The following is a 24,686-nucleotide window of genomic DNA, read 5'->3' on the forward strand; positions in this document are numbered from 1 at the left end:
CATAAATACATAGTGGTAATGCAGGATGCAAAAGCTTTTCCTCCTGTACCTTGATCCACCACAGACCCTCCGATCTGACCCTCAGATTCACCTTCTCTCTCTCCAACACTTTTCTTCAAGAAAAAGTGTTATAATGAAAGCTGGGATCAAAAGGGAAACATGCCAAAGATGACACAGTTCTTTTTTTCCAGATTATGGTAAAATAATTCTGAAAAAGGAGAGACAGCACTAATGGCTCAGGGCAAGGGTGCTGAATCCCTGGATTTAGGGGGCAAGGAAAGCCCTGAGGGACTGAGCTGCCCAGGGAGCAGAGCAGGCTGAGGTGGCCCTGGCACAGAGAGGGTGGTGAGGAGGGGTCTGTCACCCTCTTCAGAAGACACAGGCACTGCTGCTGCTGCCATGGGAAGCAGAGGAGCAGCCCAGGGATCCCACTGGTGCTCCATGAGGGAAGATGCCTGGAGTGCCAGCGGCCTTTAGGCAGGAGGGAGCAGTGCTGGGACAGGAGAGGCTTTGCCTGATTTTAAACACACATTACAGAACTGAAATTTTCATTATAATTAAATGCAAACCCCTCTAAGTTCAGAGCTCTGGCTGCAACCCCAGGGACTCTCCGAATGTGAGATGGGGGTTTCTCTGGGCCCTGTTCAGAGCCAAAAAAATCTGACAGCAAAAGCCTGTCCCAACAGAGTCCCAACACAGCTCTCAGGGGGAAACAGTGGCATCACATTCAACATCCAGCAGCACCATCTCTCCTGACAGATCCAGGAGAGTCCTGTTACTTTTGTGGGTGCATCTCTGCTCCCTGCTAACAGTTCAGTGGGTCTAATGACAGGGATATGTCTCAGGGTCCCAGTGCCTCTTGCTTTCAACTGGAAAGCAACAGAGATGACCCTCAGAGCACTGATAACATCTTTGCTCAGCTTGGCTCAGATACCTGGAGGGGAGTCTTAACCACGAAAAGAAGATTAAAAAAGAAGGAGCTAAATGCAAGCGTGCAGAAGCTGGAGAGGCAAGATTTGGCAGGGCAAAAAGGAATTGGGATTGGGGCTTCCAAATCCCCCTTCCAAGGAAATGATGTGTCTCCGGGGTCACCATGAAAACAAAATATACAGAAGAAATTCTTCCCTGTGAGGGTGGGGAGGTCCTGGCACAGGTTGCCCAGAGAAGCTGTGGCTGTCCCATCCCTAGAAGTGTCCAGGGCCAGGTTGGATGGGGCTTGGAGCAACCTGGGATAGTGGAAGGTGTCCTTGTCCATAGCAGGGGGTGGAACAAGGTGATCTGTAAGGTTCCTTCCAACCCAAACCATCCTGTGACTCCATTCTAAAGGCTTTCAGACACAACTGCTGAGGAGTAGAAGGTACAGAGACCCTCAGGGCAGAGGTGAAGGACAGGGGGAGGTGGAAGGGGAATAGCAAGAAAGTGGGAGCGAAGGATCCACTGTAAACCACGGGAACTGCTCACACATCACAGTGCAAAGAGACACTAAACACGGCCTGAGTGGGCACTGGGAACAGGGCAGAGCCCAGGGGTAAGAGACAGAGGAACACAGGAGCAGGGCAGGGCTGTGCTGCCCCTCAGCCAGGCCATTCCTGCTCCGAGGATGTGGCAGCACAGCTCAGCAGCCAGTACTGTGCACAGACCCTGCTCCAGCACCGCCGGAGCTGATTTACGGAGCCGGCAGGAGAGGTCAGATCTCAATAGGCTTTCATCGATCAGCTAATTAAACTGAGGCAAAACAAACATAATGAACGTCAAAATTTACAACCCCTGCCACAGGTTCAGGTGCAGCCAGAGCCCAACCCACCCATTTCTCTCCTAACAAGCCTGGACAGGCTGGGCATGTGAGGGAGACCCAGGCACCTCTCCAGAGCAGGCAGGACGTGCAGGGACCGCACTCCCACCTACAGCACCAATGATACTACCAGTAGTAGGAAACTGCCAAGGTTGAGGCAGCACAGAGGTGCTAAAGGCTGCCAGAAAGGAGCCAAAAGCGTGTTCTGTCCCCAGACACGGGGCCCAGCACGCTCGGAGGGCGGCACGTGAAGCGTGGCACCACAATGACCTGCTTTAACCACGCACGAGTGCCAAACCCACACGAGCCCGCGCTGTGAGTTCACGCTTGGTCACACAGCCCACGAGACCCACACAAAGAGATTTAAATTACCACCCTGTTTTCCATCAGGCTTTCGGTGTTGGTTTAAGCTGCCCAAACAAATAATTATGGCCTTATCTCCATCACGCAGCAGCATTAGCCACAATTCATCATTTTTAGCTTGTTTCAGACATTGTGTACATACGGATAAACAAAGAAGAAATTCAGCCATTCACATTTCCTAGGACCTGGCACTGCAAGATGCCAACACGGTGCAGACGGGCATTTGGTTAAATCTGCTCTCCACTACAACAAAAATATAATCTCCAAACAACTCTTCTCTGCTGGAAAGAGAGACACGTGTGTGTTTTTAACACCTTCTGCAAACGAGATGATCACGTCTGCAGGGCTGAGGTGTGGAAACGATGCTCAGCGAGGGCACACATGGATGTGGTCCATGTCTGTGGGGTCTCTTCCCTTCCCCAACCTTCAGGCAGGAGATCCCCCACCAGATGTTATGCAGCTGCAAACTAGAGCCGGTGCCCTCAGCACCCAGAGCACTGGAGGAGCCAAGTGGCTCTGCTGGATGTCAGGGAGGAATCCTGACACAGGCACTCCAAAACCTGGCCCACCACCAGGCTCACCCGGAGAGCCAGGACGGAGTTAACTATAACTCACACGCCATCCCTAGATAAGACACGACAGGTTATGCCAGAGCTCTGCCAAGAAAGATCAGGGAGATGATTATGAAGTTAATTCTTGACACCGTCGGGCGCGTGTTGTACATCTATTGTGTGCAATAGCCACAGCTCTTGTTTAAACAACGGGACGTGCCAGGATGTCGGATTGATTATACAATAGCTGAGCACGGGGAGCAGCACTAAGTACCTGGAAGTCGGCCAAGAGGCAGAGGGAGTTCACCTGGGGCAGCCAACAATCACCTCCCTGGAAGGAGCCACGTGTCTCACACCCCGACTGGGAGGGAAAACCAGGCTGGGCACCCACCAGCCACCCAGGTGATCACCAGCCCTCGCCCAGGGGCTGCTTCCTAACTCCTGCTCCTTGTGAACGCTCGTGCCTTTGCACAGCTTTACTACTGGGACAAGTTTGAGTGTGAAAACAAGATGTAGAAACATTAACGCTTCTCCTGCTCGGGAGGCGCCTGTGAAACCGCAGCGTTCAGCGAGGCTGCAGTGCCAGGCACCCTCACCACCGAGTCCTGGGCCAGCACTGCACACAGAACACACGAGCTGCAAGCCAAAGGGACACTAAATGACACCCGAGGAGCATCTCCAGTGGTGGCAGCAGCTTCCCCTGCCTGCAGCACGCGGTTCCTCCCCAGTGCAAACCAGATCTGGTTTGCAGGGAGAAGCAGCTACAAGTGATCAGCCAGGGGCTGGAGCAGGGTCTGGTGAACACAGAGTGATGACCAGCACAGAGATTTCATTTCAGCCACAATCAAAACTCCCCAGTAATGGGGTAGCACAGGCCCTGTCCTTCCCCTTGACCAACACACGGCAGGTCTCAGTGTCTGCACGGGCATTTCTTCCCCAGACACACAAGAGCATTTACAGCCCTCCACAGTGCCCAACACTGAGCACCAGGCTGGCTTGGGCAAGAGAAACCACTTCTGCACAAGCCCAGGCTGAGTCTGCCTGTAAGGAGTACTCCTCACTGGGGATGTCCAGCACAGAGGGAAAAGCAGGCACAGCGAGGCTGGGGAGGGGTGACAGCACCTGAACAGGGACCCAGCTGGTTGTGACATGCTCAGCCATGACAATTTATAGTTTTAAAGCTGCTTTCAGTGGAAAGACCCAGAACAGGCAACGGAGGCTCTGGAAAGGAATATTAAACACTGCAGAAATAAAAGGTATTGCTCAAGAGAAAACATAACAAGGCTGAAACCCAGCATGGTGCAGCCTTCAGATGAAATGGAGATGAGCTGCAAATGAATTGCTCCCTCTTGGGGGAATTTCTGCCTTTTCAAGGAGGGAGGGCACATCTGTCCTTCCCCAAAGGGTGAGGGTGGGATGGAGTCCAGGGGTGCTCTCCAGGGCTGGAGCAGCAGCATGCAGAACCTCTCTGTCTGACCATGCCATGGCACTCCCACCTGGGCCCTACCATCACCTCCATCCCCAGGAGAGCCAGCTGGGCACCCATCCCACCCTGGGGAGGGTCCCCATGCAAAAACCAGAGAACAGGAGTCCAGGCAGAGGCTGGAGCTCCTGGAGCACAGCAAAGGGAAGGTGTGGGTTGGATATTAGGAAAAGGTTCTTCCCCCAGAGGGTGGTTGGGCACTGAACAGGCTCCCCAGGGCAGTGCTCACGGCCCCAAGGCTGCCGGAGCTCCAGGAGTGTTTGGACAACGGTCTCAGGGACAGGGTGGGATTGCCGGGGTGTCTGTGCAGGGCCAGGGGTTGGACTGGATGATTCCTGTGAGTTCCTTCCACTCAGGATATTCTGTGATTCTATGACCCCCCACCTCTCCCCCAGCCCTGCCCGGGGTCCTGCCGTACCCCCAGCCCTTCCACACGCCCTAGTTCTCAGTGTCATGTGGTTGTACGAGAATCTCAGTTTCCAGTTAAAAATAACACCAGTCTCCAGCCCTCAAAGGTGCAGAAAAACGTGACCTCTAAAAATCCCGAAACTGAAAGGCAAAGCAAATGAGTCCCAAATTTGTCTACGCTATAAACGTCAATTTCTTTTTGAAAGAAATGAATGTTTTTGATGAATGTTTTCTTGAATGCCTGCTTTTGGCAGTGCTGCCATCTGTGAAAAATCTCTGCCACACTCGCTATTAAGATTTCATTTCCAAGAAGAGCTCATAGCTGCTTTAATAAATGGTTAAAAGATTGTCAGGAGTCCAAAGGGCCAGCAGCTTGTTTACCACAAGTGGCTTCTGTCACCAAGTAAAGCACCTTTGACTGATAAGCTTAGAGCCCGCCAGACCACATGCAGCTTCCTCGCAGCCCTCTAACAAGCGACACTTTCAGAAGCACTTTAGCTATGTTGGCCACTTAGGAACTTAATCCCTATCGACTCTGAATGAGATTTATGGCCCTGAATGGCCAGCTCCATTGTGAGAGGTCCCTGGGTCATGCTGAGCCTTGCAGAGGCTTCACCCAACGTCCCCCAGTCCTGGGTTGGCATTTTAACACCATTCATCAACAAAAAGCACAAACCCCCACTGGGGTGAGCCCCAAGCCCAGACCTCAGTGTGGGTCCTGCAGCAGCACCCACAGCACCAGGCGCTGCCAAAATCCTTCAGGAGGGGCTGAGGACACATCCAACAGCCCCAGCCCGGGCTGTGCCCACCAGCCTGGCACTGGGGAGCCCCTGCAGGCAGTCCTGGGGTGGCACAGAGCAGCCTACCCTGCTCTAAGGCTGCACACCCCCCGTGCATCCCTGTCACAGCAGGGATGGCAAAGGGCAGCGATCCGAGGAGCCTTCCCTTGGTGTGTCAGCACCAAGGCTCCCCGGCTTAGCAAATGGAGTCCTGAAATGGCTGGTGTATTTGTAGATCCTCTGCGTGACTGAATCAAGAGGAACAATAAGATCTTTTTCCAGATTCGGCAAACATCAGTATAATAAAAAAAAATTAATTATATGCTTGAACACATGCACCAGAGCAATGCCCTGTATTTTCTCCTAATTGTTCTCCAAGCCTTGCAGAGCCACATTTAAATAAAAATGAAGCAGTTATTTAAACCGCAATTAAAGATGGAGCAATTTATTTTTAAACTTGAACTATCGTCAGCAGAGCAGGAGAGGAGGAAGGGGGGCTGCCCTGGGACCCCCAGTGCCACTGGAGCCACAGTGCCAGGTGCTCCATGAAGGATGGAGAAGGCACAGAGCACACACCCTTCCACCAGCCCCTCCGAGGAGTGCAGGCTGCATCCCGCTCCATCCCACAGCTCCATCCCACAGCTGGCACAGACCACAGCAACCTCCCAGCCCCCTGCCCCAACCCAGACCTTGGTGCCACTACAGGAAGGAAGAGGATTTGGGGTTTGAGCCCCTGGGAAGGTTTAGCCCTGGCTCCAGAGCTGGGATCAGCTCCTGCCCACCCAGTGGGCAGACTCAGAGCAGGCACTGCGGATGCTTTGGGAGGCATCTGCACCTCTGGGCTCGTTTGCTTCCAACCAGGTGCCCATCACCACAACCCCAGGTTCTCTCCCCAAAACCCACCCAGGGGGACTCAGCCCTGCCTGCCCCAGCGAGGTGACAGCGTCCCACACCAGGAGCAGGGAGCACCCTCGACAGAAAGAGGCTGCTGGGAGGGGGTTGGGGAGGGAGGAAGAGCAGCAACCACAACAAAAACCCACCCTCTCTTTTCATAAGACAGCAGAATTTATCAGCCTGCAGCCCTTCACATCTGTCTCCTCATACAAAATGAAAGAGGCTTTGAAAAACAGAGGAGATGAAATAAAGCCGTCTGTGTGAGGAAGCTGGCATCTCTGCCACTGTCACTGTCACCATGGCAGGAATAATGACCGGGATTGTTTCTGCATCTGTGGATGTGCGCCGGTGCACGGGGAGGAGGGGGAGGGAGACACACACCACCCCCACCCCCCCTCCCTGTCCACAGGCACCCCAACCCTGCTCTGCCCACTCGGGATGGGCTGGACACGCACACCCCACCCTCCCAGTGGACACACCAGTGGCGGTGGCACGAAGAAGTGATGACTTCAGCTCTGCTACACACAGCACCAGCTCCTCTCCCTCCACAGCCCAGCACAGGCCCCAGGGGCAGGTGGCTCAAGCTCACAAAAACATGTGGTTTGGGAAGAGGTTTGACCTGTACAGCTCTCACCTCACTTGGCTTTGCTGTAGCAATTACTGCTGGGTAGGCACTGCTCCCGGAGGAGACAGGACAGGAGCCAGCAATGTCTTCACTCCATTAGGTGACACTTAAATAGAGGTATAAAAGGAGAAAGATTGGGGCTAGGTGGAGAACCTGAACACACCAGCAAGCCCATTTCTCAGAGCTGGCTTTGGCATTTTTGTGTGTTGATTCTTGTGACTGATGATCCTCGTGGGTCCCTTCCAACTCAGGACACTCTATGATTCTAGCCTATTCTGTGATTTTTTTTTTAAGGGATTTTGGTGCATTCCAAGCCCATCCTGCAGAGTGCTCCAGGCAGAGGGGTGGCTCCCAAGGACCCCTCAGGCAAGGTGGTCCATGGCTGAGCATGGGTTACACTCCTGTGCAAAGCCCCCCGAGCTCCAGCCCTGTGCCCAACATCCACACCTCCCTGCCCAGCACACAGAGTGGTGATCACAGCCTGAGCTTGAGCTAACCCACCCCCCAGAGGTGAGCTCTCTGCTGGTAGGAAGGACTTTAAAATGCACAAAAGCATTAGAATTTAGCAAGTACCTTCTGAACAGGGAGACAAGACCACTGCCCTTGTGATTCAGCGAGGACCTGGATCCTCCAAGCTCAGCCCTGCGGGCAGGCAGGAACAGTGGTGGGTTCAGCAAGGTGCAGAAGGCACATGTAGCACCAGGTTTCATTATACAGCTCAGCTCCATGGGAGCTGTGCCCCGTAACCTCCTCTGAGGGCTGTGCTCAGGAGAGAATCCTCTCACAAGGACAAACAGAGCACAGCCCAAGGGTCTCCCAGCTCCTCCAGGGAAGCCCAAGCACCTTGTAAGGTCAGGAACACACCACCACAGGAGGTTAATCAGCCTCTGGCTGCACCTCCAACCTCCTCCTGCTCACATCACTCCCCTTCCCTACATGTCACCAGTGGGGTGCTCCAGGGGACTTCCCTCTTTTTCCCAGCTCCTCTGCCATTTCCTGCAAAACCTCAACGTGCAATTCAGAGCGTGATTGGAATGATGTATCCTGTTACACAGAGTCACCCTGGGACCTGGGAGAGCCCAGACACGCATCCTTCTGGCTGCCACCAGCAGACCCTTCCTCCTTGCATCTCCTCCCGACTGATTTCTTCCTCCTCCTGCTCTCTGCACTCCAGGAAGAGATTTAGAGCCCACCTGCCTCCCACAGGGTCTCCAAACCCTCAGCCATCCATCCCACCCTCTACCTGCCATTCATCCCTTCCCTGCAGCTCAGCTGCTCCTTGGGGTGGCCCAAGATTCCCACTTACAGGTGCACCCAGGGACAGGGATACCAAGTGTGAGATCAACAGCCCCTTTCCTTCTCCAAACCCCTCCACAACCAGCGAGGCCCTGGCACAAGTTGCCCAGAGAAGCTGTGGCTGCCCCATCCCTGGAAGTGTCCAAGGCCAGGTTGGACAGGGCTTGGAGCAACCTGGGCTAGTGGAAGGTGTCCCTGCCCATGGCAGGGGGGTGGAACTGGATGAGCTTTAAGGTCCCTCCCAAACCATTCTATGATCCCTTGCTCTGCCCTCCGCCACAGCTTCCCTTTCCTGCAGAAGCTGCCACAGCGCAGCAAAAGCCGCCAGCAAAAGCTCTGGCTCAGGACGGGCCGAGCTCAGAGTCAGCAAATCTCCATTTGAGCCCTGCCACGGGGGTGATGGGGCTGGGGGCCTGCAGAGCCCAGGCACCAGGAGCACGTGGTGCCACGGGGAGCAGGGTGGCCACCCTGGCTGCTCCCAGAATCCTATTTACTTGTTGTGGTCCCTCCGTGTGTTCTGTGTGTGTGTGTGTGAGATTGTCTCCAACGTGACTCTGCATTATCAGGGCTATAATGAGTCCTTGTTAAAGTGGATTTGATGGAATAATTATATTCCAAAAAAACCTGCGGGAAAGCGCTCTCCCCTCTTAAAGGGCAGGATCATCAAACGTTCTCGCCACATTATTTGCAGTCACACCTTCTGCTGCATCTGCTCCTTTTAAAATCTCTAACTCCAATCTGATCTGAATATATAAATCTGAATTATCACAGCAAAAGGAGATGTGCTCACACCTTTTTTTATCTGTTGCCATGGCGATTAGATAAAATTCACGCCAAGTCTCTGGGGAAGGATGAAATGATTTCAGACAGAATCTCACCCCACTTGGTGAGAATAACGCCTGGAGCTACTTCCCTCTGTAACAGGTCTGGGCACATGTCGAAGCCAGAGAGGGTGGCAAGGAGTGGGGGAGAAGGCAGGACACCTTTAGAGATCTCGAGGCCGACAGAAGAAAAGGTTTTGCAGCACCCCCAGACAGGGTAGGACAGGACAACGCTCGCTCCCATCACATCAGGCGGCTCCAGGCTGCGAGTCAGCCCAGCCCAGGCAGAGTGACAAAACCCAGTTGAAAAGGCCAACTCCTGGCCAGCCTGCTGCCCAATGGCCACAGCACCCTCCTTGGAGCTGCCTGTGTGGATTGCTCCCTGCACACACCGAGAGGGAGCAGGGCAGGCAGCAGCAGCCCAGGCTCCCTCCTCTCCACGGAAAGCAGCAGGTCAGAGCCACCAGCCCCGTGCTCAGCCCCAGGGGACAGCAGGGACAGGGCAGCAGGGTGGCCTCGTGCCCGGCACGCTCAGACCCGCAGCCTCCTGCTTTAAACCAGCTGGGTTATTGTTATTATTCAGGCCAAACCAAACCAAAACACCAGCAGCTGGACACGACCCCCAGTAACTTCTCTGTGTCTCCAAACCTCTCTACAATGACAAACACAGAAACAAGGGCAGCCTTTCGCCTCACCATGTTTATTCTGTCCTAGCTTCCAGCTTTTCTCCAGGAACAGGAGACTTATGTCCTGCAGAATAAGCCTATTGACTGGAGGACAATGCTGAATTATCCAGGTCCTGGCTCTTCTGCCCCTTGGGTCATCCCTCCATGCCCTGTGGCACGCAGTGCCCGGCTGGGAGGGAATGTTGTGCCCACAAATCCATCCTCACACCTCATCCTGAGACTCACCTCGTCCTGGGATGGATTGCAGTGGGATTTGTGTGAGTTTCCATTTCTGCCATTTCAGAAAAAAAAAATGTGCCAGTGGCAGTAGAGGAGAGAGAACATTTTGGAGGGTATTGGCTACATGGAACCACAAGGCAGCTGCTGTACTTTCATTGCCCACATCACTAAACAGCCGCTGAGACGAGGTTAAGAACCCCATAACCAGCCTTGGGGACACCAGAGGACGGGGCAGAAAGTGCTGTGCAGGTCAAATGGAGCTCATATCTGAAGCACCACAACAGATCACCTCAGGTATTTTGGAAACTCCTGAAAGGCTCAACCCATAACATGCACAAAAACACGTCTAAAACTTCACAGAACTCCTTTTTTTTTTTTTTTTTTAGCTCCATCCTTCTGGCAAGCTTTACGTTTTGCTTTCCAGAGAAAAGGCTTTGTGGATAACCAATGACTAAGTACATCCTCATCTCAGCAGCCCTTGGAGGATTTGTATTAGGCTGGTGACAAAGGCAGCCCCCTCAGAAGCGGCGGTACCTTGAGAAGTGCTGTATTTAGATTTTTCCAACACAACCTGTCAAGTACACGACACCGAAGCAGCAAACAGCAGCTCAGCTCTGGGTCTGCCAGACCAGTAATGCTCACTGCCTCCAAATCCTGCTGCCCTTGCCAGTCCCAGTGCCAGCAGGCTGGGCAGGGAGGGTGCCAAGCGCTGTCAGCTTTCCCTCGAGCTGCCACGACGCTGTCACACCTGAGAGCATCACAATTTGCTCTCCAGGGACACCACAGAGAGCCACCCAACAACGTTAGAAGTGCACAGGCACGTGTGTGCTCACAGGGTTGCAAAAGCCAAGCAGAGCTCAAATGAAAGCCTTGCAACAACCCAGCAGGGCCTGAAATTGCCCAAAAATCCACTTTCTAGTGTCTCAGGTAGCTGCCCATATTGTTTTTGTGAGCTGCAGCTGGACACACACCCCAGGAGTGCCATGGGACCCACACACAATAATAACAAAATAATAAAATAAAAGGTGTTTGCAACGTTGAGTTCTTAAACTGGTTTGTAGCAGGACTTCCTCATGGAAAAGGGTGAGGGGTGTGTAAAACACTGCCGTGCTCCCGTCCTTCCCCTCAAACACACATCAAGATTCATCAGTAGCAGCCGAGTTTGAAATCCCAGCCCGGGTGTGAGGTGTGATTCTCCCCCCAGCCCTCTCCAGAGAGCACTGCTGCTGCCCTGCCATGCACACCCTCCTACACGGAGCCCCAGAGTCTGCAGCAAGGCTGGGAACGCCAGGCAAGATTGATTCTGATGTGAGCACCAGCAAAGCAAATGGGTTTTTGAGAACCCTGTAATTTCCCTGCAACCCCTGACTTCACTAAACACACAGCTTCCTATGGCAGCACGGTCAGGTGGGCACTAAACAAAAATGAGCTGCACTAATGATGATTTATGTGCTGGATAACCTGCCATAAAGAATTTATCTTTGATTCCGGGGTATGTTACCCTGGTGCCAAGTTAACCAAATAACACAACTCGCCATGCAAGCCTGGGGGGGCAGGCAGCTCTTCAGCAGGGCTCTCACCAGCAAGGCACCACCTTGTACTCAGCAAACCCACCCCAAACCCCCACCAAGAAAGCAGCAGGGCTTGGGTGAAGAGACATGAGCGGCTGGGAGCCCTGTAATCCCAATTAAGCACAAAAAGGATCATCAATCACAGAATCACACGATGGTTTGGGTTGGAAGGGACCTTCAAGCCCATCTTATTCCACCCCCCTGCCATGGGCAGGGACACCTTCCACTAGCCCAGGTTGCTCCAGCCTGGCCTTGGACACTTCCAGGGATGGGGCAGCCACAGCTTCTCTGGGCAACCTGTGCCAGTGCCTTGTCACCCTCACAGGGGAGAATTTCTTCCTAGAACCCGAGAAAGCTCCCAAAAGGGTCACCCCAGACACGTACAGAGGCAGAGGTTTGAGCTCATGAGAGCAGCAGCCCCAGGGGAAACGCTCACTGCCCCTATTTCTGTGCTACAAATACTTTAGTTTGGTTGGGGAAAAGTTATTTACTGTGAAAACAGTCACTTAAAAGAAGTTTTGTGCCACAGAGAAGGCTGGGTGGAGATTTCCCCTGCTCTGTGCATCAGCACTGTTCCTCCCCTGCTGCATCTCGGCTTGCTGGGAAGATGCCCAGCCTTCCACAGGGAGCAGCAGAGCAAAGTTTCAGGGAAAGCAGAGAGTTTGGCACACCGAAGTCAGGAGAGAACAGCACGTTACACAGCCAGCTGTGAGCACAGCTCGGGTGCACTGCTGACAGTCCTTCCACACACCTTTCCTCCTGCAGCAGAGTCTCACTGTGCAACCAGGGGGGGGCCCTGGGGCCTCAGCACCACATCCCAGCTCTCCTCACCTCCACTCCATTCCCTCCAAACAGCAGGGATCCCTCCTCCTCCCCACTTAGAACCAGGACAGAAGCAGAAGATCAGCAGAGGTCAGGAAAAGAGTGTATTTTTGGTAACAGCAAATCCAGTTTTAGCTCTAACACACCAGCAACAAAAAAATAAGCTTCAGGCAGATACTATATTTGTAATCTAACGGCACAACATGTTTGCTTGTGTTGACTCTGCACTGTAACACAATTTATATGTTCTGTCTTTAGGGTAATTATTGCTTTAGAATGTTAAAATCGTTCCACCCTAATTAAATCATCATATTAAAAAATCCACTGCCACAGCAAAGTTGGAAACAAGTCTGGTTAAGATCACGCAAGTGCACGGGTGCTCGGTTGGCAAAATCCCTGCCAAGCCCACTGGCCACAAGGGCACTGCTTGGCTCCATCCCACAGAATCCTGAACCACCAACTTCCCAGGAGGTGCTGCACTGAGGAAACAACACCTTGGGTTGTCCTGCTGAGGGGCCTCGTTTCCCACTCATCAAACAGCACAAAAGCCCGTGGCGGGCAGAGCATCACCCACATCACCCACGAGCATCACCCGAGCGCCTCTCACCCCAGAGATGGACACCACAGACTCCTCAGCCCCATCCACCATGCCGAAATCCACCTCACATTCCCTCAGCCACAGCCGTTTCCTGCACGGAAAGGTTGGCAAGGCCAGTCTGTCCCCCTGCCAAAGGTCGGGAGCACCACTTCCCACCGCCTACCTGCGAGCGCGTGGGCTGTGCTGAGTCAGCACATTGGCTGCACTCAGGAGGCACAGCCCACCGGCAAGAGCCACCACAGACCTCAGGAGAACCTGTCACCCCCCTCCAGGTGAAGTACTTTGCTCTTTAAGCTCCTTAAGGAAGAAGCATCCATGCCAGAGGGATTAGAGCAATGGCCCCCCCTGCTCGGCCAGCGGGTGCCCCAGCCCCGCTCCCGGTGGCACCGAGACCCGGAGGAGCATCGGGACTTGCTGACCTGTGAGCAAATATCAAGCGCAGAGCACTCACTTTGGGCCAAATCCTTTAATTGTCTCTGGATGCCCCGGGGACAGCAGTATTGATTGCTTTACTACGGGCTCACACAGGCTGTGCCGGGCAGCCAGCGCTGCCATCAATAGCGGCTCCGCCGAGGAGCCAAGAGGTCACTCCGGTACACGGGGATGTGGGACAGCCCCACGCTGTGCCAGCACCTGCCCACAGCCCCCTCAACACCTGTGCCAGGCCAGGCAGGAGCACCTGCCAAAAAGTCAAAGGAATCACCCAGAGGCAAAACACCCGGAACTGCAAAGTCCCTGCGTAAGACGGGCGATGCTGTCCCTCCCACAGCCCCTTTCCCACGGATGGGGGTCGGTACTGAGCAGGACACGTCCTGGACTACAAGGCAGGAACATGGGACAGGGAGGCCAAGCAGCTTCCAGCATGGGAAGAGGCACAAAACACCATTTTTACCAAGTTTCTTTCCCTGTGACTGAATCAGTTGTGAAAAGTCACAAGAGAAGCCGGAATAGTCACATGTGCATCATCCTGACAACACGAACAGCAGCCCTGGCTGCAGGAGCCAGGACACGGACAGCAAGGCAGGTGCTTTCCCTGTTATCCAAGCCCTGGTGCCAGGTACCCAAAGCACCAGGCAGAGACCAGGACAGGGCACACGTGCTGCCACACTGACACCAAGCCACGCTTACATCCGACCACGGCACCCGGGAGACCCCAGACATGACACATCTGCTCACACCAGCAGTGTTGTCCAGTCTGGAGCTGCAAGATCACCAATAAAAGCCTCTGCTTGGGCAGCACAGGCACAGACAACGAGCCAAAACCAGACCCTCCACAACAGCAACTGTCACACATGGCAAAGCAGGTCAGATTTCCAAGAGAACAGGTGCTCCTCTCTTACCTGGGATGATAGAAACGGTGTCTTTCTCCCAGGATATAACACTAACGTATTCCTGCACTGAAGAGGGGATGAGGCACTTGAAAACAGCCACGTTTCCACGCATCGACCTTTGGTCCTCCACCCGAACGGTGTACGGTTCCCTGAAAACTGTGCAGAAAAGCAGATGGTTGGTAGCATGACAGTGCTGGAGGAAAACACACTTCCTTTTGCTTTAATCCCACGTTTCCCAAACAAACCAACCCACCCAGCTACACACTGCTTCCATCCCAAACACCTTCCCGGGGAAGGGAGCGGCCCTCTGTTGGGGAATACAGTGCTGTGCTCAGCATGCAGGGGGGTCCTGGCCCGGGTCCTGCTGCTGGGACCCTGCCACGGGCCCCAGCACCACCTGAACTTGCCAGATTCAGTGTGAGGACCAAGGGCATTTTGTAGCTCTAACATTCCTTTCACCTCTGGATGCTGAAAATGCGGCTGTGAGGCACCTGGGAGAGACACAGAGCCTGGCACCCTCCAAAATCCACCGGGGGAATATTGAGGGGAGTAGATGACAATTTTCCAAGCCGTGCCACGTGTCCCCACCACATGCCCTACTCCTCAGGGAGATGCACATCCCTTTGAGAGCTCCATGCTGCTCCCTGGACCAGCAACAAGGAGCTCCCCAGTGCCACAGCGTTCCAGGAGCACTTGCTGGGTGACATGGAGCCACCTCAGCCTCTTCAGCAAGACACAAAGATGTCACTAGCCTCAGTAACACAGGCACACACCATAAACTCCCGAAGTTTAAGTACAAAATGCAGTTGAGGGCAGGTGCTTTCCTACTGGCACAATAATTGTGTCCTGTAGGACATGGGCACGATTGTTATCACGAGAAATATATGTTCACTTCATCATCTGACAACACCCCCTGGCCAGAACAGAAGCAGCCCAACAAAACCCCTCGGCAGCCCCCAAAGGAAGGTGTTTTCCCTCAGTTGGAAGCTCCTGCTGGCACCACACCCCACACCTCACACAGACAAGGCAGCAGCGAGAGGATGACAGTATTTCCACCTTGATTTCCCAGGCTTTCAGGGCACCCTGCCCAGGGATGAGGGTCTGTGCCACGAGGGCACAGGGAGAAGCCGGCACAGAAAGGGACTGCAGAGCCAAAGCAGATTAACCAGCAAAAGCTTCCTTAATCACCTGGAGCAGAGGTTTATTCACAGGCTTTAAAGGCCAGCAGGGACCATGAGGAGCATCCTGCATGCTCCCTGCCACCACGACAACCCCAGCTTGGGGCAGACCCCATGCTTGCCTCTGCATCCCTGACCTGTGCCAGCCCCCACAGACAGGGCTCTGACCTTTTCCTGCCACCAGGAATAACCCACACGAGGGTAACACCTGTCCACAACCAGCACGCTGAAAACTTTCCCCTGGCTGCAGAGATTTGCTCCACGTGCTCAACGACAGCTTTCCCAAGGCTTCCAGAGATTTTTCCCCTCATATTTTCAATTTCAACTGCATTTTATTGAATTGCTGGCTTTCTACCACCTGTAATTGGTTTTATGTGCTGAACTGCCATGACAAAGCACTGGAGAGTGACAGGGATGTGGGATGGCCAGGAGGGAGCAGGAGCAGGGGAATGTTTCACAGCCATTTCTGATGCCATAAAGCCAGAGCAGCTCGAGCCAGCTGGAGCCTTCCTGCTGGCCCTCAGAGCCCCCACTGCACATCCACGTCTCCTGCTAATGGAGAGGGAGGCTGAGCTCCTGCTGACAGCAGGGGTGCACTCAGCCCTGGATTAAGAGGTAGGAGAGCCAGGAGTCCCCCTCTGTGATCCCATGGCAGCCCTCAGCACGTGGGACCCCAGCAGAGCAAGCTCGTGGTGCCCAGCACGAGGAGGGTTTGCTGCACCCCATCTGCTCCATCCCTCCTCCACCGAGCTGTGGTTTATAGGTAACCTGATGGTGTTGGTAAATTATTCACTCTGCAGAAGGGGGTTAATACCAATTTACTCTGCAGTACAAGGTATTAAAATAAAAAACCCTGTAGTCACTTCTGTCACGTTCCCTCTGCTAGCCCCACTTTTAATAGGTTACATAATGAAGCCATTCCTGGACTATTAGCCCTCCTCAGCCTGGTCAATAATTTACTCTAATGGCTTTTGGAATCAGCTCTTTGCCATATTCCTCCTTTTTTTCCTTTCTTAATAAGTCTTGGCAAGCTGGGGCTGGATGCTGCAGTGGGAACAGGGCTGTGGGACACTGAGGGGTTCTTCCAGCATGGACAGATGTGGTCCAGCTCCTCCCACAGCTGTGAAAGGCCTCTGTACGTGGTTGGGTGAGACAGTTCACAGGGAAAGGACCTCTCCTGCCACCAGGCTGCAGCCACACCACATTCTCCAGACACTCACTGGAGACCCCCAAGCTGCACATCCCACCCAGCACCCTCCGTGCAGCATCAATCGCTCCCATTGCAACAGCCCAACACAGCAGCCCTGGTCCTGCTCTTGATGGGCAAGCTGGCCCATCAACCCATGACAGCAGGCCATGGAGAAGACCAGAGGAAAACCAGCCCCTCACCCAAACCCCATCGCCCATGGGGAGCCCCTACCTGCTTTAACACGGATATTTGGGCTCCTGATTTTGCCAGCCGAGTTCTCCGCGGTGCAGAAGTAGTCGTTGTCGTGGATAAAGCTATTGAAGGCTGATGGCGAGAAGGGGTAGAGCTGCAAAGTCCCATTGGCATGGACATGCCTGATGTGGGGCACATCGTAGATGTCGTCGCCTGTGGCCAGGTACCACCGAAGGACGGCGCTGGGTGACCCCGCGGCCGGGCAGGGGATCACCACCCCCACTGTGCTGGAGAAGGTGACCTGCTGGAGGGAGTCGTTCACAAAGTAGAGGCTGGTTCCAACATCTTCAGCGTGTGCTGTGGAGAAAGCAGAGGCCGCAGGGGCGGGGGGTCACTGCAGGGATCACCAACCCCGGCGGCACAGAGACCCCGCACGCGGCGGAGCAGGGCAGCGCAGCAGCATCAGGGCACGGCTGGAAGCACAAAGGCCACCTTCACAGGCCAGTGCTCCTGCTGCCAGCACAGATCAGGGATCACAGGCACCTCAGCAGGACAACCAGGGGCTGTGCAAGCGAGGACAGGTACCCAGGGCATCCCCCCAGGGCTTCCCCCGGTGCTCGGTGGGCTCCGAGCACGTGGTCCGACTGTCTGAGCACCCACAGCCCCGAGGACACCCCTGTGCAACAACAACTCGCCAAGCACAACAACCAACATCGTTTCTCCTGCAAACCCCAACACTCCCCAGCCTGGAGCACCCCTGTGCCACATCAGACCCCCAGCTCAGCCCATCAGCAATGCCCACACATCCACTGCACACCATCCCCACACAGGGCAGAGATCTTCCTGCTGCCCTGCCACTGCTTCCAAACCAGGAGAGGGGCAGGAAAACTGGGATCAGAGCCGCTCCCCTCTCCCAGAGCCAGAGGGAGGGAAGCCCAATCCCTCCCTGCCCTCAGCCTGAGCTTCTCCCAGGCATCCCTGCATCATTCAAAGGAGACTGAGGTGGGTTCAGTGGCACAGTCCAGGTAGAGCTTGCAGCCACCTGAATGCCTGGGAGCAGCTCTCCAGGGCACCACGAGCACTGGAGAACAGCACTTCCCTCCTTGGAAAGCAGGGAAGGGACCTCTGCATCCAACTCCTCCGGTCCCTCCTTCCCTCTCTCCAGGACCACGAGCTCCCCCTTCTCAACCAGAGCCAGCAAAATTGGCTATAAATAAGGATGAGGAGGCCCCCAGTCACTCAGATCCGCTTTCTTTTTTTAGCGGCACTCTTTCCAAGTGGGCGGAAGGACAGGGATGTGGAAGGGCCCTCGGCGGGTGTATTAATAGCTGCGGCTGAGCGCGCGCTCGCGGGGCCGCAGAGCCAATAAGCAGATCACTACCGTGCCGCCGGTTCACAACGAGTCACGGGGGACCCTCCCTGACCTCGATTCCTTAACTTGGGGAGGAGGGGACGGGAGCAGGGGGGAGAAGGAAAAGCCTCCTCCACACGGAGAGCCTCGCCTCAGCTACGAAGGCGACCGCTCGCCCGAGGAATGGCTGGTTGAGTGGCCACGGCCACTCCATCTCCACACCAAGCCTCCTCCAGTGTGCCCTGCCTCGGTGCCATGCCACCAGCCTGCTCCTCACCATCCTCATCCAGGTCAGGACAGGACACCACCAAAACATCTCACTCCTTCTCAGAGCAGAGTCCTCTCCATCCTCCTCCCAGTTGGATGTACAACCTCGTGCCTCCTTCAGCACCCACAAAAACAGAGGCACCTTGTTCTAGTTCTCCGTGTGCACTGCAAAGAATCATCCCCTAAACTGCCAAGGTTTCCCCCTGAGCCTCCTCAGAGCCCTCCTGTCCCACGGCAGGGCACTGCCCAGCAGAGCCACCACAGATGGGATTAGCGAGGTCCAGCGCTGCCACCACATGAGACAACGGATTTGTAGGTCACCAAATCATCTCCGTGTCTCCACACACACACCAGTTCCCTGTGTCCACACACAGGTAGAAGGAGACAAAGCCATTTATTTTTCCCTCCCTTGCAGACAAGCATCAGAGACCAATGGATGGAGGAGCAAAGCTCCAGCCCAGCCTTTGCAGAGCCACAGGGCCACCGCTCGGCCCTGCAGATGTCATTTTGTGACATCTCCAGGCTGGTTTGTCGTCATGAATCAGCATTTCCCTTCATCAGAGCAGCGCGGTGCTTCTCCCAAATACATGAAAGAGAAAAAACCCGCACGTTTTGCAGGCAGAGGAAGGGAAACAAAGCCCTCACGAGCAGCAGAGAGCTATTTGTGGCAGAGCCTGTCGCCCGAGCTGAGCAGAAGATGGCTGGAGTCAGGGCGCAGCAAAAGCCACCCTTCGCCCTGGTCTGGGACCAGGGACATCCTGCTGAGCCCCGTGCTCCATCCAGCATCTCCCCCAGATCCCAGAGCACAGCTGGAGAAGGATCCTCGAGCACCCAGAGCCTGTCAGGGAAACATCTTCATCCCCGGCAGCACCAGGAGGGTTTGGAGATGGACGGGTGAGGGGCTGGGCGAGGAGTGGAAAAATACCTCATAAACAGGGAAATTCAGATTACCCATAAAGCTTTTTCAGGTCAAAGGGGGAAAGGGATTTTTAATAGAAAATGGAGGTTATGGGATTGGCAATAGTTATGTGACAGACGCATAGAGTTAAATCCATATAATCTCCTTTACCATTTAGCATTGAGCAGCATCCTAATTCCATGTTTCATAAAACTGTCTCCAAATCACCGAGAGAGATTAAAAATTTAGAAATAGCACAGCAATATTTTTAAACCAGAAATCACTGCTCACATCTGGTCAGATGTGCTGACCCTAACCTACATATCGAGGGCATTAAGTCACATGAACCTGAAAAGAGGAGGCTGGAGGAGCTGAAATGGAACAGTTTCTGCTGGGAATGCAGTGAGACTGGTGCCAGCACTGGAGCCCAGCCTGGCTCTAGCTGGGAGCTGCACCAAGCCCAGTGCACAGCTGGACACTCAGGCTGGCTCTGAGAGGCAGGTGTTTTGAGTTATCAGAGCTCAATCTTCTTAAATTGTGGTAAATTACAACCTAGAGGTATTGAAATATTAATATCTCTATCCGAGCTGGGAGAAGCAAGTCATTTTGCTATCATCCCTTCGGAATATTTACTAGTCTTGATGTCTGGATTTCCCAAACTCCAGCACCTCCAGTGACACAGCAAAGCACCAGGCTGTGCTGAAAGCACCTGCTTGCTCTAAAGAGGGGCCAGAGACTGTCCCCAGGAACTGTCACCACATCACCCGTCTCTGGAAGAAGCAGCTCAGATGCAGGTCCTGCACGAGGAGCACAGCAATGCCATCACCCCCCAGGTGAACAGCCAGCAGCACAACCCCTCCTCCCCTCCAAACCCCACAGGGCAGAGCCCATCCTTTTCTAAGAAGCGGATTTAGGACCTGTCTCAGACAAGGACCAGCTTCGTGCCAGCCAGAGCTGTTTCTCCTGAGATAAGAAGCTTTTTCTGCCCGCGACGCACGTACATCACCTGGGCTTACAGGCTGCCTGCTCAGGACCACACAGCCAGTCCTGTGCCCACCCAAACCCAGCAAGTTCCTCAAAGCTGAGCAAGGTCCTTTGCACACCAGCAACCGTGTGGAAACCTGACAGAGCTGGGAAAAGGCTGAACAAGTTGCGTTTCAAGGGGGTTCTTGCGATCCTCTGGGCACGTGCTGGACTAGAATTCACATTACCCCACTGGCAGCACCTTTCCCAAGACCTCCTTCTTGATCCTGGTGGCCTGACTACCTGGGTGCCCACCCCAGCCCTCCTTCCAAGGCCGGTGTGATGCTGCCAAGGCTCCCCCACAGCAAAAAAACCCACCCCTGGGACAGCAAAGGGACTGGAGGGACCACCAGGGCTTCCCCAGCCCCCAGCTGTGCCGGGCTGCAGGGATGCTGTGGAGAGCAGCAGGCTAATGGCCACCGAGCAGCTCATTTATTATCCTCATTAAGGGTGTTTGACACCTGCCCTGTTCAAGGAGAAAGTGAACCGAAGCTTGGCACGCAGGGGGGTGGGAATTACAGGTAGGTGGCAAGTCCTAATCATTCCTCTGTACTAAAGAGAGGAAGGTAATTCCATCACACACTGCCTGCACATTCCCCGTGCTGGAGAAGTCTTCGCCCTTTCTGGAACGAGCTCCCTCCAAGCCCTCACCTCCAGGACACTTTTAACAGCCTTTGTGCTAATGAAGGGAGTGACCTTGGAGCTGATGGAGCAGAAGTGGTATCCCCAAGCATCACGGGGGGGATGAGGAGGGAAGCAGCTGAGGCAAGGGGAGTAACACAAGACTGGTCCCTTCCAAGGAGGAGCACAGAGGTGCCTCTGCAGGCAGAGGTGCAGCACATCCACCCGAGGTGCCACCCCACCACCGTGGCTTTCCAGCCCAAAGGGTTAAAGCCATGACTCTGTGCTGTGCCCCTCAGGGGCGGTCTCAGGGGAGTGGAAATCCTGTCAGGAACTGCCAAGCAGGGCCTGGGGTGTTCAGCTGGTGCCCAGCACGGCAGCACTGATGGCAGGTACCTGCCCCAGCTCCTTCCCTGCCCCAGCACTGTATTTCAGTTGCCACGGGAGTCCCACCCTGGTGGCACAGTCCCTCCAGCTCGAACACCACCGTCCTTCCCAACTCGACAATGCAAACAGGGAGCAAAGGAGAACCTTCCTCTGGTCCTCTCCGGGTAAGGGCACTGCTCAAACATGCTCCGAGCGCCTGCTCCTTAATGCATCTGCATGGAAATTAAGGCCTGAACCACCTCCAGCTATTACGACAGCAGCCGGGCTGAGGCTGTAACCCTTGCCTGGGAAAAAAAGCTCTCCCTGCTGCTTTCCTGGTCCCTGAACCTCTCATGGCAGCCTGCTGGAGGTACCAGTCTCACCATACCATCCACACAGGGGCTGACCCAGAGCTGGACATCCTGAATCCCCCAGCTCTGGGGGGTGAGGAACAAGCCCAGAGACCACGGGCAGACCCTCCCCTTCCACAGCCCACATCCACGTCTTGGCCATGCTGCACACAAAGCCTGAGGAGCTGCAGCTGAGTCCCAAGGGGACATCTGGTGACATTACCAAGCCAGGGTGACAGCACTGTCTCCCCAGGGAGGCCAAACGAGCAAAGGGATGACCAGAGGTCACGCACGGCTGATGTTGGGCTTCCTCCACAACTGCCAGTCCACGTTTCCACACCACAACCCACACGCTGGCTTTACAAGGTGGAGAGCAGCGTTTCCACCATGCAGCCGACGGGTAGGACTAACAAGGGGAAGGCATCAACAGAGTGAGCTCTGCAACCTCCACACCTCCTCCCTGTCCCCTCCAAGTCATGCTTGCTCCCCTCTCATGGTGAGGAGTCGCCGCAGCCCTTCCCGAGCACAGCAGCTGGGGAAGGCAGCACGCAGGAGCACGAGCCTGGAAATGGAATTCCTAAATGTTTGGTACAGCTCTGCTGGCAGATGATGGCGGCAACATGCAGATTGTGTGCGGTGGGGGATGTTTCTCCAGGATCCACGAGCAGGGAAAGGGTAACTCACAAAATCATGATTATGTAAAAGCGCAGAGCTGGCTATAATCGAGATTTCAAAGACAAGAAACACTCTGCACCCAGAGCTGCCACTGCACATCCTCCCAGAACAGCAGCATCGCAACGACTGCAACGACCGAGCGCCTTCCTCCTTCATGCCTGCCATGGAAGTTGCACCTATTAACGTGCTGCTTATTTGGGTGTGAGATGGCTCCATGTCATCCGAGGCGCAGCCCGCGCTGCCATGTCAGAATTCCTGCCACAAAGACAGGCTTCCAGCTTCATTCTTGCCCTCGGCTCGCCAGCTGCTCCAAAGGAGGGCAGAGAGCTGCCCGTCCATCCCTCCAGCTCAGGATCACGAGGGCAGAGACCCCATTACCCCAACACCAAGGCACCCAGTGCCACGGCCGCCCCAAGATGTTCCTACAGCTCCCAGGCAGTGCCCGGCTCTGGGAAGGGCTGGCCCACGGCACATCCCTGGCACTCGCCCCTTGTGCGAGGCACAGCCTGTTCCTCCAGAGAACAAACACCCAGGGACACCAGGGTTGCCTGTATCCACTTCCCACCCAAAGGCAGGAGCAGCCCAAAGCCCGTGCCAGGCGCAGGTAAGGGCTCCGGGCGAGTCGCCACGGTGGCTCCTTGTGCTGGGAGAATTTTGGCAGGATAAACAAGCGCCGGGCACGGCGAGGAGTTGAGCACTGCAGGCTTCTCCTCCGTGCATTTAATGAGGTTTCCATGTTTCATTTCAGAGACAAACGAGCGCTGTGCCACACTGGGGGGCCGAGATGGGGGAGATTAGAAAGCGCGAGCTTGCACCGTTCGCTGCGCCCAACACGGGAACGCCATGTAAATATAATGCCAATATAAATCAGGCGGCAGAGCCATCCAGCAACATCACGCAGGGAGACGCTGCCCCAGCTCCAAGCCTCTCATTTTGACCAGCGTGTTCTTCATCACGCCACTCGCCTCCCCTCTGCCTGGCTGCTCTCCCTCACACTGCCAGACCATCTTGCTGCTCAACTCCCCGCTTGCCAACCACCTATTTCTGTTTGTTTTTCAAGTGGGGGGAGAAATAAGCAGCTACAGCCCATCGAGGGATTTCTAAACTTCAGGGGTCCCTTGGATCGAATGTTTATCTGCTTTCGGTTTCTACTTGAGCTCTTGTTCTACAGCAGGAGCACGTTAAAAGGATGTGCTTCGATGCCCAGAAATATTAAGTATCTGAAAGGTTTATCATGCATTAAGCAATTCATTTTTTTTATCCTATTATTCTAATGAAACTTCCATTGTATTGCTGTCCTCTCTTTGGAACCGCTTCATGTTAACACTTTGCATCACCAGGACTGTTCAACACTGAAGATTTTTTTTTTTTTTTTTTTTTTTTAAGAAATAAAATGTAAAATGAGGCCACGAGGAGTTGTGCTAATGGAGGCTTTTAATTTGCTCTTCTCCGAAGAGATAGCTCTGTGGGAAGACATCCCTTTTCCAAGAAGCTGGGGCTGAAAAGATGCAAAAAGCAATAAGCCAGTGCAGCTCTTTATTATTTTGACTATTGGGGGTCGAAGGAAGCTGTAGCATCCTCGACGGTTATTTGTTTTCAGGTTTGTTTTTTCCCTTCAGCTCCATAAAAAATGCAAATGTAAGCAAAGCAGACGCTGGCACGTTCAGCTCAGCAGATCCGAAGCACAATAGCGATTTTGGGTAAAGCTCCCAAAAGCAGCTTTACCCCAGTTCAAATAAAGCAGCTATTCCATAATTAATAATTGATGGAATAATTGATCAACACCACACCACTGGACACGGTGCCCTATTAAGCCTCCGTAAATATTTTTCATTGGATTAACGTTCAGCTAAAAGGGTAATGTAATGGGCAGCAAGAGAGGTCTCATGCAAGGAAGCAGCTCCATCCCCTTTCTTTCACTTTCCTCATTTCCTAAAATTTCCCCCTCGCTGTTCTCAAATGTCAGAGAAGATAATTAGGGCAAATGTCATTTTACATCCTCCGAGCAGACAATTTTCCAAGAGGTGGGTGCTCCCAGCACTGCATCTGCAGGTCGGGTCATGGGCAAAGAGGTAATTTATTACAGAAACATAATTAAAAATTCCCCCAGATCCGGAAATGGGCAATTCCTTTATGTAACATGGATCGATTGTTGTAACAAACGCAGTGGGATTTAACTGCCCGTGCTACGCGCAGCTCCTGCCTCTCTTTAATTGCATCTATGGCAGAGACTCGGTTGGAGTATCACCTCGCTGGATGTGGGCAGCAATCACTTAATGCCCAACTTTAAATTAATCTGTAATCTTTCTGTGTGTGTCTCCTTGACACGCTTGTTTC

General features: G+C 54.1%; 1 protein-coding gene across 1 annotated transcript in view; it reads right to left on the bottom strand.

Annotated features, from left to right (window-relative positions):
* DSCAML1 (DS cell adhesion molecule like 1) overlaps nt 1-24,686 on the bottom strand; it is a 104,438-nt gene that overhangs the window by 78,806 nt on the left and 946 nt on the right. Inside the window, 2 exon segments of the mRNA XM_032709538.1 lie at nt 14,249-14,395; nt 16,838-17,155. Of these exon segments, the coding sequence (XP_032565429.1) occupies nt 14,249-14,395; nt 16,838-17,155 (465 nt within the window).

This window comes from Chiroxiphia lanceolata, chromosome 23, assembly GCF_009829145.1.
Source record: "Chiroxiphia lanceolata isolate bChiLan1 chromosome 23, bChiLan1.pri, whole genome shotgun sequence".
Classification (NCBI taxonomy): Eukaryota; Metazoa; Chordata; class Aves; order Passeriformes; family Pipridae; genus Chiroxiphia; species Chiroxiphia lanceolata.